At 58.4% G+C, this 17,234-nt stretch overlaps 1 protein-coding gene across 1 annotated transcript; it reads right to left on the bottom strand.

Annotated features, from left to right (window-relative positions):
- Positions 1–1,195: 1,195 nt before the first annotated feature.
- On the bottom strand, positions 1,196–16,552 carry METRNL (meteorin like, glial cell differentiation regulator). The gene is made up of 4 exons (XM_020907277.2): positions 16,093–16,552; positions 9,972–10,357; positions 3,006–3,065; positions 1,196–2,019 (listed from the first exon to the last, which is right to left on the bottom strand). Exons 1-4 carry the CDS (start codon positions 16,251–16,253, stop codon positions 1,697–1,699), a joined length of 930 nt encoding a protein of 309 aa, XP_020762936.1. The 5' UTR covers positions 16,254–16,552; the 3' UTR covers positions 1,196–1,696.
- Between the last annotated feature and the right edge of the window lie 682 nt (positions 16,553–17,234).

Here is a 17,234-nt window from a genome sequence, read left to right as displayed (position 1 = left end):
ATCTGGTTCTGCAGCATCCGCATGCCCAGAAAACCCAATGCATGAATCCAGGAGCAGGTCAGCTCCTCCCCTGCCATGGGCCAGGCACGTCTGCTGCTGTTACAGGCGTCCTCCTGGCATCAAGCATCCCAGTGACTAGCCACAGTGGGACCTGTGCCCGTCACCAGACCTGCTGCTTCAGGTCATCAGCCTGCTTCTTGTTGGGCAGGTATTGAGCACCTGCTTCTTGTTGCGACCTGCAGGGGCCCACAGGCCTGAGCCAGGGCACACCTGAGCGGACCCACAGGCTTGAGCCAGCAGCCAGCCACTCCTCACAGTGTGCCTGAGTCTTCTGTGCAGCTGGCTGGGTGTTCGTTGGTCGGTATCAGCCTCTCCCAGGTCCTTGGCGTCTCAGCAGTTGCTTGGGAAGAATCACAGCCTTGGGTCTGATTACATGACACCCCAGCGACGCCCTTAACAGGATGAAGAGTATCTCCTGAGATTTTTATCTTACCCAGAACCTGTGCATATGAACTCATTGGGAAATGAAGTCTTTGCAGGTATGATCAAGATGAGGTCTTACTGAATCACAGTGGGCCTTGACCCAGCAATTGTTGGTTGTATAAGAGGAGAGACGTGTGGACAGAGATACTCAGAGGGAAGAAGGCCAAGGGACAGCGGAACAGAGACTGTGATGAGTCCACAAGATCAAGGACCAAGGACTGTTGGCAACACCAGAAGCTGGAAGAGACAAGGAGGGGTCTCCCCTGGTGCCGTTACAGGGAGTGCACCCCTCTGCACACCTTGATTTTGGATTTCCGGTCTCGAGAACCGTGAGAGAAAAAGCATCTGTTGTTTAAGCTCCTGGGTTGTGGTCATCTGTTTCAGCAACTGTAGGGCACTGACTCATCCTTGAGGATATGGGGCTCAGAACAGCCCCTGGGTATCTAGACACTTGCCCTGGGATCAGGCATTTGGGGGAAGCTGAGGTCAAAGGGCAGGATCTGGGCTAACAGGAAGGGGGTGGGGTTGGTCCACCAGAAAGGCAGGGGTTGTAAGTATGGAGGTAACAGCCTCACTTAGAATTGGGTCCAGTATGAAAGGTCCCTAACGCCAGAGCTGGGGTTAGGGGGGCACTGACCCCAGGAGAAGACCTGACCTGGACCCCTAGCTAAGGGCCACACACCCCTGACTGGAGCTGAAGATAGACGCGCCATTGATCCGTCAAGAGGCTGGTCTTTATTCCCTGGAATGGAAACACCCTGCAGTCCCAAAATGATGATGGCTGGCAAAGCCCCTCCTTTAAAAATTCAAAAACAAAATGAAAAACCATTAGGTGTCTGGCTCCATAAATTCCCATCAAAAGAAACACCTTCGAATGGTACCCAAGCCCGGTGTCCAGCGTCGGCCGTGAGCTACAGCCCCCACACTTCACCCGACATACCAGCCAAACACAGTGACTTCAGATGCTCAGAAAACAGTACAAAACGGAACACAAAGGCATTTTACGACACGGGAGTTTGCTTCCTATGGACATTTCTTTTTTAAAAAAAATATAATAACTTAGTTGGCATGTTACAGCATCTCCGATCAATCCGTCAGGGAGTCCTTGGCCGGAACCTCGTGGGGCCGCGCGCAGCGTGTGCCTCCCCAGCTTGAGCGCCAGGCACCCAGCACAGTGTGCGTGTCCACCGCTGCGGCCGCGGTCACCTGGCGCTCACTCCGTGCCCATCTCGCAGGGGTTCATCCCCCGCTCCTCAGCGTCCCTGTACATCCTTTGGAAATCCTTGAAGCGTGGGGCGCAGCCGAGCCAGGCCTCCCCAAAGTGCATGTGGCCGGTGAAGAGAAACTCGCCGTGCCCGGGCCGGACGCCACACTCCAGCAGCGTGGAGACGCGCCCCCGCCAGCCTCCACCCTCGCCCTCGGGGGCTGGCCGGAACACCCTGCTCTTCTGCCGGTACAGCCGGCTCACGTTCAGGTGGATGGCCGACTCCTGCCGCTCCGGCTCGTGGATAACTTTCTGGATGGAGCCTCGGACAACTGTAGAGGAAGGAGAGAGGGTCAGCGGGATGCTTACCAAGCCAACGGCACACCCCCCACCCCGCAGCAAACTGGGAGCTGATCCGGAATGCTGCCTTCCAGAAATTCTCATTAAAAAGCTCAATCCACACACAAGGGGCTGCCTAGGGGCTGCCCCACCACCCACACTGTCGGGGGGCAAAGATGCTCTTCTCTCAAGGGCCAGTCACAGATGTGGGGGAAAACAGAAGATACAAACCTCACTGTGCGCCAACTTTTCAAGTTGGAACAAGAAAAGTGACTGCACTTAATACCCAAGATCTGCTGTGATTCTGCATCAAGATCGGACATAGAAAGGGTGAAGCTTGGAGGAGAGGAAGGTGACAGGAAGGAGGACAGAGCAGGCACAGCTTGGGGACCCTTTGCCTGGACCCAGATCCCCTCTGTGTGGGGCCAGAAAGAAGAAGGGGGATTGAACTTCCACTCCCCAATTGCCCTGGGAGCCGAGGGGGCTGAGTCAGGTCCTGCTGGGCCGGCTCCAGCAAACTCATACTGAGTGTTGCCAGCCTTAACCCGAGAACGTTTGTGCCAACGTCACGAACAGGCAGAGGCTGAGTCCCTGACCTCAGCCCTGACCCCACCAGTGCCTCCAACTCCCACACTTTGGTGCCTGCAAGGGACCTGGGTGTGGGCGGGGCGTTGCAGAGAGGCTAGAGCCAGGACTTGGGCTCAAGCACAAAGCAGAAAAATGCTCAATATGCCCTCAAATAGGAATTCCCACCTTAAAGAGGAATTCCCAACTCTTGCCCGGTCCTGCACACAGGTCCCTTTCCTTGGGCTGGGGTGGGGTGGGGTGGGGGGGGTCACTCTAAATGAGTGGAAAGGAAGGTATTTTCCCATGACCTGCAATTGGTGATGGAAGGGGGGCCAAGCCCAGTCTTCAGCAGAGTCTCTTCCCCCCAGGGGGTCTATTTCTCCCATATGGTGGGACCCTCCAGCATACTCACCAAAGTCGCTGGTGCAGACGGCCAAGAGAACCTCTGTGTGGCTGCAAGGGCGACACGGGGCTGCAGGGAGAGAAGAGAGTCAGGTGCAGAGTCAGATGGGGCCTGTGGAAGCTCGAGGAACACAGACCCTCCTGCCTACAGCACACAGGTCACGTGACATCCTATAACTCCTCTGATGTCAGCAGCAACTGTCCAGGCCCCAGGCCTCTGCCACCAAGGAGCTAAGAGAGAAAGCAGGCGGGACCATGACTTCCGCCTCGTGGGTGGGGAGATGCCTCTAGGAGCTCCAGGCTTACCAAGTCTGCCTGCGATGGCATGAAAATGAAGGCCAAGTGGGGTTTTGTGCAGGACTGCACTCAGCTCATGTCTGCAGTCACACCTGGCAAGCAGTCACTGGGCTCCAAGTCACTTTTTGGTGCCGAAACCAACCCGTGCTCACCTGAAGCCGCATTCCTGACTCCAGTCTGGCCTCGGTGGCCAGGCCTGGAAATGCCAGGGCCTCCCATTCACACTGCCCGTCCCCACAGTCCCATCTGTCACCCCCATTCCACAGGAGGTGAAAGCACTGTCTAGAAGCACCACAAGGCTGTGGCCCTGCTAAACGCATTGGTGGGAATGAGAGATGTGTCCACCTGCTCAGCAGTGGGGTCCTTATCTAACCGACGGAGCCAAGTGACCACCTCCAAACCCTTTCAGACACCTTTCACAGCAAGCCCAGTTCACAGAATCCCCTCTGAGATCCCCAGATGTGGGAGGGGGCTGATTCCTCCAGACAAACCAGTCCCTCTTGGTGGGCCTCTGCCCCGGGTCAGCCCTCCACCTACTGACTCAGATGGGCAGGAGCCCTCCAGAAAGGTTGGGGCAGGCAGGGAGAGAGAAACCTCAAGACTTGGGGAACCCCTGGGGACCACGGCACTTCTAACTCAAGAGTGGATGTAGGGAGACACGAGTTCATTATTTGGCTCTGATGTTGCACTTCCCCTCACCTGTTTCTAGGGGGCCAAACTCCCTAACAACAGAAACATTAGGTATGAACAGTCACCAGGAAAAGCTTCCCTTGGCCCTTTCACATTCTAAAGGCCCCACAGGGTCTCCAGCCTTGATGCTCACTGGGCCTGGACGAAGCTACAGCTGTCCGCCTGCCTGGCTCTGAACTGGGCTGAGCTGTCACCTGCCCAAGGGGCTGCAGTGACTCAGGGCCCTAGAGGAAACAGGGAGACTCGGAGAACAGGAAGAGCCTCTGGGGCCCAGAGTGTGTGGGGGCAACCAGAGATGACCCTGGAGTCTCCAGCATCCTGGGACCCCCTGAGGATGGACATGACGTGTCCAGAGCGCTGGCCTTCTTGTCCTGCCCCCGGCAGGGGTGGGTGCACGCGTCCCAGTCCAGTCTGGTGAGTGCATGACTCACGGGCGCTTCTGTCAAGTTATCAGGAAAAAGGAGAAGCCGCAGAACAAGAACAGCCTGTCGGACACGTTGGAAGCATCTGAGAGGACGGAGCGCCTCCCGCCCCAGCTCCAAATCCCGAGCCTTCGTGCTCTTTGTCACGAGTGTGGACCCGCCAGCCTCAAGGCCTCCCCTAAAAAAGAGGGTGGCCAACTGGGGGGTCCCCCACCTCTAGCCTGCTGGGGGCCTGCTGCCCACAGTGGGCCTGACAGAGGTCACTACAGTGAGGAAAGTGGGCTGCACAGCCTCACGTGCCTTGGGGGGACTTGCATCTTATGAGAGGCAGCTCATGGTGGTGGAGAGACTTCCCGTCCTGGTGGTGCCCCCAGTGCCCACTGGGGCAGAGGCCCCCACCTAGGGCCCCGGGGCCAGGCCTTGCAAGCTTCAAGGGCAGGGGGATGAGAGGCGAGGTCCGCACAAGCTCTCTAGAAGCTGAGACAGGCCCAGGCCACGGACCCTGGTCGGACTGCAGGCCTGGTGTATGTAATCACCAAGCCCTGGAGCCTCACCTTCTGTGGGTCATAGGCTCCAGGACCTTGGCTGACTGCTGGGGAGAAAGGTGGTATGAGCTTGTCCCAGGCCCTGACTCAAGCCCAGTCCCATGGAGGATGTCCGAGGACCCGGTGGCCCCAGGGGCAGGTGGGCAGCAGCCTGCAGACCCTCTTGTCGAAGCCTCAATGAGCTGGCGCCACATTGACAGCTGGAGCTAACAAATCCTGCATCCCCTGCGACTCTCTATGACCCTGAGCTTTATGAAGTGTAGGCACCTTCGTGGAGAATCCAGGCTGCCGATGCTAGAATCCAGCAGAAGTCTGGAAACAATTATTAATCGGAGTCAGGCTTGTAAAGGCGGAGTGGAATGCGCTGGTTCCTGACACATTGAATCTCGTTTCCTTGCGGGGAAGGTGAGGAGGGGGCAACCCAGGGGCCGGGTGGAATTCTGGCCTGTAGTTCTCGGAAAAGGGGAGGGGTGGGGGAGTGTGGACGTGGAGCAGATTATTCTGGAATGTGTACAAAATGAACTGAATGAGTGGGGAAAAAAATAGGGTCAAGGAGACCAGCCTGGAGGTACTGGGGACGCAGGTGACAATGGCAGGTACAGAAGGGAAGGGCAGCACCCCACTGTCAGGCTCCGGGCAGCCCGACGCCCAAGGAGATGTTTGCAGATGGGGGGATGCTGCTTCAGCAGGTGGGACGGCCCAGGTAAGGATGACTGGGGAGGAGATCTTGTATGAGACACCCTCTGGGGTCTCCAGCGCAGCCTCGCCAGGTGGGGAAATGCAGCATTTTAACAGGGAGGAAAGTGCAGGTGGCAACGTGGCCAGTGTTCCCTAAGCCGAGAGCCTCCTCTCATTGGCACGACAACCCTGCGCTCACCCCAACTCCAGGCTGCAAGGTAACATCACCCCACAGGTCCCTGAGGGACCTGACTGAGGCTGGCCGCCCCCTGTAGAGACCCCGCAAGCACAAGGAACTACCCCCCTCACCAGCCGTCACCCCCACACCTGCTCTCCTCCCTTCCTTTTCCTGGTGAGCAAGGGGTCACACCTTCCACCCCAAGAGCCCGGAGCTGGGTAAGATGAAAAGTAATCTTAATAATGGCTTGGGGGGCTGGAGAAGCACTGATGCAAGAAAACTAAATTTTCAGGGAAAAAATTAAGTTCTCTTCTGTTTCCAGGAAATAACCAAGTTTCTTCTCATTTCTGCATGCTGTTGTTTATCTCCCACAGCCCATCAAGGCCACCCCTATATTCTAAGGTGCCCGAGGCGGGGATGTCAACAGCGGCCCCTCAAAGGGATCATTTGCCCCTGACTCATCAACAGAGTGGTTTCAAAGGGGACGGGGAGGTGAAGCCCATCAGAAACTATGGGACCCAGGCTGCCTCACCCCACCGGGCACCCACAAGCAGCGATGGGTGTCACTTCTGAGCCTTCACAGCTGGCACAAAGGGGAGTCCTCCTGCCCCTCCCCACCCTCCAGCTGTGGGTCTAAAACACCACTGCTGTCCCCCTTCACCTGCACACAGGGGGCCAGCTCTGGGTGGGCATCACACACAGCCCACCCCTGCTTCTCAGCTCCCTAAGCAGTAAAAAGAATAGGCTGGAATCAGGGGTCCCAGAAGAACCCCCAAAATGGGGTCTGCCTCTGTCCCTTAGAACCAGACCGAGTAACACCCCTGCCCTCCCTTGCTGGCCACCCCAACGGGTTCCCCAGCCCACAGGGCCATGGGGTTGCTGACGGTGCCCGTTTACCCGCGTGTACTGGGACCCTGCAGAAGATGGTCGGCCGGGGCCACAGTGAGGCCTCAGCATACAGTCCAGGTGTGGCCTGGAGCTGCTTCCACTAGTGAGTTGCATCTGGCTGCTTGCCTGCCTTTTATATCCTGCCAGGAGGAGGGAATGTTGGGTTCCTCAGGTGCCTGACGAGACCCTCGTGGGAGGGGGACGGGAAGGGGCAGGTCCTCCTGCTCCGGCCACGTGGCAGCCCAATCCTGAGTCCCCCAGGGCTGAAGGACCCCTGCCGCCCGCCTGCCCCTCTGTCTCCGCCTGCCTCTCCGTTCTGGCCTCTTCTTTGGCTGTCGGCACGTCTCAGTTCATACGAGGCAGCCGATTGTGCAACACGATGAACACGAGGCTGACACGCTCACCGTAAACACGCCCGGAGGAACCACCCAGAACTGCGGCCGGCGAGGCTCATGCACACCTCCCCTCCTCCAGGATCCCGGCCCACAGGGCCTCTACTCTCATGTCAGCACAAACTGGAACTCGTGACTCATCGGTGAGGGAGAAGGCTTGTCCACCTCCCCAGCAGGTTGCTTCCTGGGCTGCTCATCCCCAGGACATGTGCTCACCTCCACGGCCCACGCACCAGGGACCCGGCTTCACCGGGGTCTCCCAGCTGGAGCCAGGGCCAGACAGGAGGGCGTTGCCCTCTGAGAGCCCGCCCGGCCCCAAGGGAGGTCACTGCTGCCAGATGGCTGGCACCAGCATTCCACATTATGTACCCATTCCTTTGGCATTAAAAGCTTAGGGACGCATCCCTGGGGAGAAGGGACAGACCAGCCTCCCCGGATCCCTGCTGCCCTCGCCTCCTTCAGGACAGAGAGGTGCTGGGCCCACAGATGCCAGACCCTGGGAGCATCTTGAGTCCCCATCTCAAGTTCTGACAGTCACTGCTTCTGTACTGCCCCAGGCCAGCGCCCCAGCCACTGGGCAGATAGATGGACACTTATACCCCATCACCCCCAGGCTCCCTGGGATCCCTGCAGGCCCCAGATTTAAAGAGACACTCCAGGGCCAGGTGAGTATGTGGCTGGGGGTAACAAGGGAACCCCAGCAGCCCAATGTCCAGCGGCAGCCATGCAACCAGTGTGGGGCCCTGGCCAGTGACCAGATGACCCACCCCATCACATGGGGCCTCCTCCCTGGGGCCCTGTGGGGCTCTCCCAAACCCACCTACTGCCCTAGCCTGGAAACACGGGCCTGGGGTCTGGGGAAGCACAGACCCTGGCCTCAGAGAAGGGGAGAGAAAGTCTTGAGTCCCCAGGGCTGAGTCACAGGCTGAGTCACCCCAGGTTGCGACCATACTGTGAATTTTCCACCACAGACTCCAGTCTGTGCTGACCGGAGCACCCAGGTGGCATCACGGAAGGGCCTTTACACCATGGCCTCTGAGAATCTGGTGGGAGCCGCACAGCAGAGTGGAACTAAGTTCTAGCCAGAGAGAACGTGTGACCAGTAGCCCAATGGCTTCAACCCATCAACATTTTAATCAGTAAGAGGAATGCTAGTGAGTTCCTAATATCTGCCCCCTCGGCCAACCATCACCGTGGTCAGGCACATCAAATTTGGTGACTGGGTTTTTCCAGATTTTATTTTTATGGTGAGTTTATCTCCAGTGGCTCCCTGCTCCATACGCATACACACCAGAGCCAGCCCGGTGATCACTTGTTGGTGATCAAGATAAAGGCTGTTGTGGTTAAAGTTTTATTCAAGTCCTGGGGTTTTATAGCCGCTTTCAGCATTCCTGACAGGGTCCTACCCAGCCAGGCCCTGGGGGGAGGGGTGCTACGTGGACAGTCAGGCCCTCGGGGCAGGGGTCCTACCTGGGCAGTCATACGCTGAAGCTCTATAACAGACCAGTTTAGGTTGAGAGAGAGTTAAGGTTTTGGAAACTCATCGGAGTCAAGAACAACAGGACAACATACTGTAGATTCACACTCAGGAGAAAAGTCTACATTTCAAATCCTAGGAGGTCTGAGTTTTCCCAGTGGAAGATTTTATTCAATAAAATGTGGAGATTATACTATTCTTGGGGTTGGTCTGCCCCTCACGCCAGGTGTTTGGACCTCAGCACTGCTGACGCGTGGGGCCAGGTCATCCTCCATGCTGGAGGGACCATGCCAACCCTCGGGGCCAGCTCACTCTCCGTGTTGGGGCTGCCCCATGCATTATGCGGTGTGAGCAGCACCTCTGCCTCACCTCCATCACTGATGCCAAAGCACCTCCCAGTGCCCATCATCTCAGCTGGTCACTGAAGAGCTGCCTGGAACCTGTCCCCAAGATGATCCGAGCTCCCACCTTCCCCTTGGGAGGCATCTTGCTACCAACTAGTTTGGGAATTGAAGAAGATGGTGCAGATGGCGCACCCAAGTGCTATCAGCCCCCGCCCCACACAATCGGACCCTGTGAAGCCATCTGTGCCTCGGGGCTAGAGCCCCACCGGGCCTGGAGGTCCCTGATGAAATGACGAGGACCCTGAGTTTGCCCTGTGTGGGAGCTCTTGGGGCCACACACTCCTCTCTGCCCACACAACTTTCCAGAGACCAACCCTGCTCTCCACACAGGGTGCAGCAGAGCTGTCTGCTGGCCTCAAAGAGAAGGAAGGAAAATCTGAAGCCACACACCAGCCCTCGGCCACCCAGAGACGCTCTCAGGGACCTCGCCCGAAGTCCCCAGATCGTCACAGCCTCTCAGCCACCCTGCCTGGCACGGCGCCGACGCCCTCAGCTTCGCACGGACGAGTCCTCACTGACACCCACACATAAATCAGCTCGGGAACCCGGGACCGGCCCACGATTCAGGACACCCCAGCTCTGGAACGGGAATCAGCCTCAGCTCCCGCCCAGAACTCAAATGTTTCAGGGGCTGCAGCCGACACCCAAAACACCTGACCGACTCGTGTGTCAGAAGAAACTCTGGAGGAGTTTGGACGGTAACAGCACCCATTTCAAATTGCAACCACAGCTGGTCCAGGGGAGAAGAGTGTATTGGGGCCAGGACTGTGTCACGGCTCTGTTCTGAGCCACAGCCATCATCCTGAGTCCACACTGCCCACAGCACGCTGGGGGCAGCCTTGGCCACCCTCGGGCAGACCCGCCAGGTCTGAAGCCCAGACTCGGGCAGCGGGATTCTTCCCCATGGGAGGAGGTGGGGGCAGGAGACGATGGATGCGGGGCAGGCCCAGCAAACAGGGGAGGACCTCCCCGAGGCCACCCCCACACCCTGCATGCCACACTCACCCGACAGGGCGTGCAGGTCCGGCCCCGCGCGCCTGCTGGTCAGCTCGTACTGGAAGCCCGTGGTCCTCCTGCTGATGTCCTGCTGTGGCGTCGCCTCCACGAACAGGCCCCCCTGCTCGAAGCCGAAGCACGGCGCCTGGCCGGGCCCGAGGTCCCCGTCCCGCACCAGCAGTTTCAGCTCTCCAGTCTTTTCCAAATAAATATTGGCCCCCGAGGAGCCCCTGAGGGGCTTGATGCACAGAGTCAGGTGCCGGGAGGGCGAGAAGGTGTTGGGGCGCAGGTTCACAATGAGCGCCCCGGTCGGGTACATCCACTCCACGGTGCCCGCCGAGCAGCGCAGGTAAACTTGCTCCACCTCCTTCCTGTGGGCCTCGTGCGTCAGCCCGCTGTGGAGAGGGGGAGACACGTCAGTTGGGAGAGGCACCTGAGCACCACGGTAAGGCATCCGCCTACAAAGTGGGAGCCACAGTAGACATGGGTTCGATCCCCAGGAGGGGAGGCACGGTGACCCACTTCAGTGTTCTCGCCTGGAGAATCCCCATGGACCGAGGAGCCCGGCAGGCCACAGTCCACAGGGCTGCAAAGAGTCGGACACGACTAAAGCAACTTGGCACAGCACGGCAGCACCCCTCGCCCACAGACAGGTGTGGGCGCTGTCGCCACCATGCAGCTGAGGGCCCATCTCCAGGGAGCGGGGTGCGGCCATGCGGTCCCACTCGTCCGGCCCTGAGCACTCTAGTGCGTGTGGGAACTCCTGGCTCCCGGGCCCTCCCAGCACCCCGACACTCCACTGGCCTCTGAGCCCAAGTCCTTGGGGTCTCTCCCTAAGCTGGGATGATGATGGGTGCGGTGGAGGTGGGAAACACGGAAGGGATGGATCTTCCAAAAAATAAACAGGGAAACACCAGCCAGATGTTGGCACCAACCCAGGTTCCCAATGACCAAATGAGGGTCAGGAAGTTCATTTGATGGGAGATTCCCATTGAGTGGAGTGGAGACCAGGGAGCAGATTCAAGTAACAGGAAGCACGCTGGAATGCCATGCACATACAATAAAGAATGCACTCCAGGGAGCAGCTTTTAAACCAAAGGGAACGTTAGTAATTTGGGGGGGGGGGGGCGTTGTTGGAGGTTGTTGGTGAGTTTTGTCTTTAGGGTCCCCTTTAGACACAATGTTCCTATTGTCTTGAAGGCAATGATGTGACCGCTTTGTCATTCATTTGTAAACCCGAAGACCCTGCATTGCCAATCGTTGTTTGCTGTTGTTGTTTTCAAAACAAACTCAAATACCATCAAAGCAAGATACAAAAGTCAAGAGAAGGTCCTCCACGGGGAGACACGGGAGGGAACTATGGAAAAACACTACAGAAGATCTGTGGATGCCTGTCTTCCTGATGGGGACTGCTGAGGAGTTCAGTGGGTTTCAGTCCTAATAAATGCCAAACAGGAAAAAATGAAGTGTGCTATGCTCTCGGGGTGGCAGGTCTTGAGTAAGTTGTAACACTATGTTTTCGAGAAATTGAAACCATCAAAAACGTTCAAGTTTCCCCTACTCAAACTTGTAATGTAAATGTCAGCTTGTGGTGACGGTTACATCATGACCACCGAGCAGCCCTGGAACTCAACCCGGTGACTTCAACTAAGTGTTTTATTACATGAAATTTGGTTCTGATCAGATCTCAGACAGGTTCACCCACATTCTTAGGATTTTTATGTGAAATAAACAATGCTATATTCAGAGACCTGGCCTGAGTGAGTTACCAGAAACCTTTTCTGCAGAGGAGAAAACACATAACATATGGTTTGCATTTACTGTTGGTGACTCATGCTCCGGGCCCCGAAAAGCCTCGCTTTTCATACGACGGCCAGCTGCAGGCTGGGGCTGCACAGTCACCCTGCAGACCACATCAGAAGGACGTGTCAAGGAGGTGAACTCCCTCCTAACCCCACTCCCCACCCCCAAGGCCCTGGGTCATAGGCAGCCTGGCCTCAGACGCCTACTGGGGCCGCACACGCAGAACAGACTTACAAATTACAGCCACATAAAACTCACACAAGCTCATCTGACACACAGGAGGGGATGGGTATAATTACAGTGCTGGGTGACAAAATTAGACTAAATGGTGTGTGGTTGCCACAGATGACTATAATCAGCCCTGCTCTTATGCAGCCACACAAACTTTATCACAGTGTCCCTCCTCTCCTGGCTCCAGCCTCGAGGGGCAGCTGGACACTTGCCCCATGCCCAGGCACCAATCCTCAACTCTCTCTCCCACAAAAACCATCCCGTCAAAGGCTTTGCTTCCCTCTCAGTGGGAAGAGGGGACCCTAGGGGTCAAGGGAGTGGAGAACCCACAGCAGAGGCTGTGGGCACCTCTCATTAAGTTGCCTTAACCTCAACAGTGGAGGGGGAAAGGGGGGTGGACTTACCCTCCACCCATGTCTTGGCAGGGGTGAAGGGGGCCCTCATGGGGACTGATGGCCAGCCCATGCTGCCCAGGGGGGTGACCTGAGGCCCTGGGGGCTGCCACCACGTCTGTGCACATGACCACATGCATCCATTTACTCACAAGTCACTCGCCACCTAAAAGAGGACTAGGAACAAAAAGACAGTGGACAGACAAGAAATACGGTGCCCATCACTTTACCCTCTAGCAGGTCCACCCCATCCCCAGAACCTACACAGGCTCTGCTCTGCCTCTTCTCTCTCTCTCTTTTTTTAATTACTTATTTTTATTTATTTATTTGGCTGTGCCAGGTCCTACTTGCGGCACATAGGGTCTGCTATCTTCGTTGTGGCCCACAGGACCTTTAGCTGCATCATGTGAACTCTTAGCATGTGGGACCTAGTTCCCTGACCAGGGATCAAACCCAGGCCCCCTACATTCTGAGCACGAGTTTTAGCCACTGAACCACCAGGGAAGTCACCACCTCTGCTTCTCTCTTGTTCTACTAAAACATCAGGACCAACAAGACTCCCACTAGGCACCCAACACAGGAGTGTCCACGGTCATATCATAGCAAGAGCTCCATTCAGACAGACATCTGCTCGGTTCAGCCTGGGGCCAGCTGATGTAGAAGATTCACGGTCTACCTAGTACCTACTGGAAAATCTAATCACCACCGAAAGACTGAAAATGCAAAAGTGCTGTTAATGCAAAAGTGCTGGAGATGCAAACACACAACACATTGGTAATGGTCACTGGGGATGGTATTTTACGATTTTCATATAACATGCAAGTGACATCCTAACCAAGCAAAAATGAAATAACTATGCCCTGATGTGATGAAGCTAAAGGATTCAGGGGGGAAAAAAAAGTTCTATTCATCCTTAGGAAACTGAGAAAACTGATTTGATCTTGGATTATTCAAACTGAATTAATGCATTAAAAAGGTGGAGGGGGGGGAGAGTTGGCAAGTGTCACTCCCAGGAGGACCCACACCTGTGGAGCACCTTTCTGGGAAAGATGGCAAATTCCAAGTTGCTACAGGGTCAGTGTGGAAGCAGCAGAGCCCACACCACTCGTCCCCACAGCCTGGTCCAAACCCGGAGTCACCAGAAGGAAGTGATGGTCTCTGGTTGACTAAAGTCAGGAAGAGCTTCAGATCAAGGGCGAAACCAAAAGGCTCTGCTTCCTGGAGTTACCTTTCATTTCCCCACCTCGCAGGAGAGACAGCCCAGGTGTCTGACTGGCAGTGCCCAGCCCGTCGCAGTGGGAAAGTTCATGGTCCACTTTTATGACCAGGGCCTAATAAAGATAGGACGCATCCTGCCCTGGCCGAGGGAGAGGGATTTCAAAACCCTCTACTTAATTGCTTGGATACACCCAGAAACACATCCAGCCTGTCAAATATGAGTGGCCAGTGTCGTAAAAAAGCAACTCCCTTCGTATCAGGGGATCAGAAACCACCCTGCACATTGGGGCTTGCACCACCCTGTGCTGTCTTTAGAACAGCTCATAAAAAGTCATAAATGCTATAGAATCAGCAGGCAAACCGGTGCACCAGGGTAAGAATCTGTCAGCTGATCTGTGAAAAAAACAAAAAAGCTAACTAGAGGGGTAGGGATTACAACCCTGGTCTGGGGGGAGGGGGGTCTTATGCTCCTGGAATGTGACTTGGACCTATCTCTGTTCCGGATCCTACCCATGACTTCTACAGCCACTGCAGCCGCCCTTGACAAGTTTCTACCTCTAGGTTGAGTGGAGGACATTGGAGGGTGTCCAAGACCAGGGGTTCATTAGCAGTGATGGAGGGAGAGGGGATACAGGCAAGCGGCTCTGCTTCTCCAGGTAGATAAAAGGATGCACAGGAAGAAGGGATTCCTCTATCCACTACAAACACCTGCATGGTCCCCAGCTCCCTCAGGTCTCCAGGGGAGGCATCCTCTGCACACTGGTCCTCCAAGAATGTGAAAAGGCTATCAGCTCCTCCTCTGAAAATTCAAGCTCACAGGGGTGGGACTGGGTTTCTGTTTTTGATCTGCTGAAGCAGGACACCCCAAGGCCTCATTTTGGGGATGCACTGATTCATCCAGCAGAGGCTGCAAAGGAGGGAGTTTAATTACCAGTGAAGGGGGAAAGGGCAGCCCCAGAAGAGTGTGTCAGAGTCAGAGGCTCCCAGCCAGCTCTGCGCTGGCACCAGCATTCTCCAGGCCAACCCTCCCCCAGAGCTCGGATCTGCCGTGCAGGGCCCAGTCTCAGCTCCACCAACCCCTGCTGCCGGGAGACCTTCTGTAGTCCAGAGGGCGGGTGACACCAGCCCAACCGCCCAACCTCAGGAGTCCAGGACCTTCACTCTGGGATGGGTGGGAAGCAACGTAATTGCCAATTTCCACAGAGAACTGGGGGCTTCCCGGGCGGCTCAGCAGTAAAGAATCCGCCTGCAATGCAGGAGACACTGGTTTGATCCCTGAGTTGGGAAGATCCCCTGGAGGAGGAAATGGCAACCCACTCCAGTATTCTTGCCGGGGAAAATCCCACGGAGGAGCATGCACAAGTGGGTCTGGACTTATCCAAGATGACCAGCAGCTGCCCTGCTGACGCACAACCCAGCACCCTGGCACAACCCTGCCCTTCTCGGAAAAACGGTCTTCACTCAAAACAACCCCATGACACCCCCACAGCATGAGGTGTCTGGCAGCGGGAGTCTTCCTACCAGAAGGCAGGGTTTAAGGGGCCCTGCATGGTGGGACGCCCGGACACCCAGACCCCAAGAGAGTACCGGCCCACTGTGTTTTCGGAGAAGACGACCCTAGCATCTCCCTCCCTCTGCAAACTCTTGAACCCGCAACTGCCGAAGCACATGCCATCTTTTCCGACAGCGAGGTGCTGGGCTCCGGCCGGCGCCTTGGCAGACGGCTGTTCTCGTCCTGAGTAGCTGCTCTCTCACCAACCACCCCCCCTCCCCGCCCACGCTTGTGACTTGCCTGTCACACTGCAGTTAAAAAAAAAAAAAAAGTCCTCGGCTGCCTGCCTTGGCGGAGGGCGTGAAGGGGGGTCGCCGAGCCCAGCGCGCGCTGCCAAGGGCGGCCTGACCTTCACCGGGCGGGGCGGGGGGCTCGACCAGGCCCAGAACTCGCCCGGCGCAAGGTGCCCGCCCGCGGGTCTCCGCCCGCACAGACGTGGTCAGCGCGCGGTCAGCTCCAGGGCCCCCTCTCCGACCACCGGAGCCGCCGCTCCTTCCTACCGATCCGTCTCTCCCTTCCCGCTCGGCCCTGAGGCAGGCCCGGCTCCTCCCGGCCCGGGGCGCGCAACTCCTCGCCGAGGGCAGAGCCCAGGAAGGGCCAGAGGGCTGACCCCCGATCGCCTCAGTGAAGGGTAACGGGGTCCGGGCTGCGGCTCTCTGGGAACCAAGCGGCGACCCTTGCGATCCTGCGCCGGGAGAGCTGGCGGCCGGACCGAACCGACCCCACCGCGCTGCAGGCGCGCGTTCCCCTGGGCGTCTCCTGGGTCGGGGGACCGGGACGCCGCGGGCTCTTTTGTTCTAGAACCGGGGGCGGGGGAGGGCGGGGACCGCACTCGGCCTGGAGAGCGGGCCCCCGGGCCCCCGAGCCCCCGCGCGCTCGGCCCGCGCCGGAGGGGAGTGGACGCGAGGGCCGGGCTCGCGCCGCGCGGACTCACCTCCCCTTCCAGCTGCACAGGTCGCTCGAGTACTGCGCGCCCGCGCCGCCCAGTAGCACGGCCAGCAGCAGCAACAGCGGCGGCGGTCCAGGGCCCGGGGCGGGGGGCCTCGGCCACAGCTGCCCCGCGCGCCCCCCAGCCGCCCGCGTCGCGCCCCGCATGCTCTGGCTCCGGCTCGGCCGCCTGTCCCGCGTCCGCGCCAACCGAGCAGACCCTCGACCCGGCACGGCCGGGCGGCCGGGGTACGAGTTCAGGAGGTCAGGTCGCGCGCCCCCCGCGCCTCCAGCGCGGCCGCCCGCCCATCCCTGCCGGAGTCGGGGCCGCCCGAGCCGCTGGAGCCGCTGGACCCGTGCGCGAAGATCCGTGCCCGCCGCCGCCGCCAGAGCCTCTGAAGTCTGCAAGTCCGCGGTCCCGGTCCCGGCTCAGCTGGGGGGCGGCGCCCGTCCCGCCGCTCCGCCCCCGCCCCGGGTCCGCCCCCGCGCGCCGGAACTCCGCCCCTTGCGCCCGCGCCCGGCGCCCAGTGCGCCCGGCTGGACGCGGCGGATACCCGAGTCTGCGGCGTGGCAGGGGCGCGGAGCGCCGGGGGCGTGTGGCTCGGGGGTGGGACAGGCTAGGACGCCGCGGAGAGGAGAGGGCTGCGCTAGGGACGGGGAGGAGGGCCCGGGAGGGAAGAGCCAGGTTGGAAAGTGGAATTTCGAGCGGGAGGGGGAAGGGCAGCAGCGCGCCCCGGGCTTCTAAGGTGCGGGGGCGGGGTGGAAACCCGAGACCCAGGGTCTATGCAGACCCTAGCCGAGCGCCTGGCCGGCAGGTCCCTCCCGCCGGCAGACTGAGTCCGGAATGGCCTCTGGGATGTAGCAGGGGCGCCTGGCCGTGTCACTGCTGTGTGACCAGCCTGAGGCCGTCAGGGATGTTCCTGACACCCACCCTCGACGGGATTTGAGTGTGCTTTGCGGAAGTTCAGACTGTGCAGTCCGGCGGCCCATGGGGGAGGGGAGGCCCGGCTGTGGCCGACTCGCAGTTGAGTGTGCGGTGGACCCTGGGACACCCATTCCACAGAAAGGCTCTGGATTTGCCGTCCGAGGTCGCCGCTCCTGTGCATCCCTCCCGCTCCGCCCCCCCACCCCCGACCCCGCCATCCCTGC

The sequence above is a fragment of the Odocoileus virginianus genome, chromosome 17, assembly GCF_023699985.2.
Source record: "Odocoileus virginianus isolate 20LAN1187 ecotype Illinois chromosome 17, Ovbor_1.2, whole genome shotgun sequence".
NCBI lineage: Eukaryota > Metazoa > Chordata > Mammalia > Artiodactyla > Cervidae > Odocoileus > Odocoileus virginianus.
Note: the sequence above shows the minus strand (reverse complement) of the source record. Positions and strands in the feature narration are given on the sequence as shown.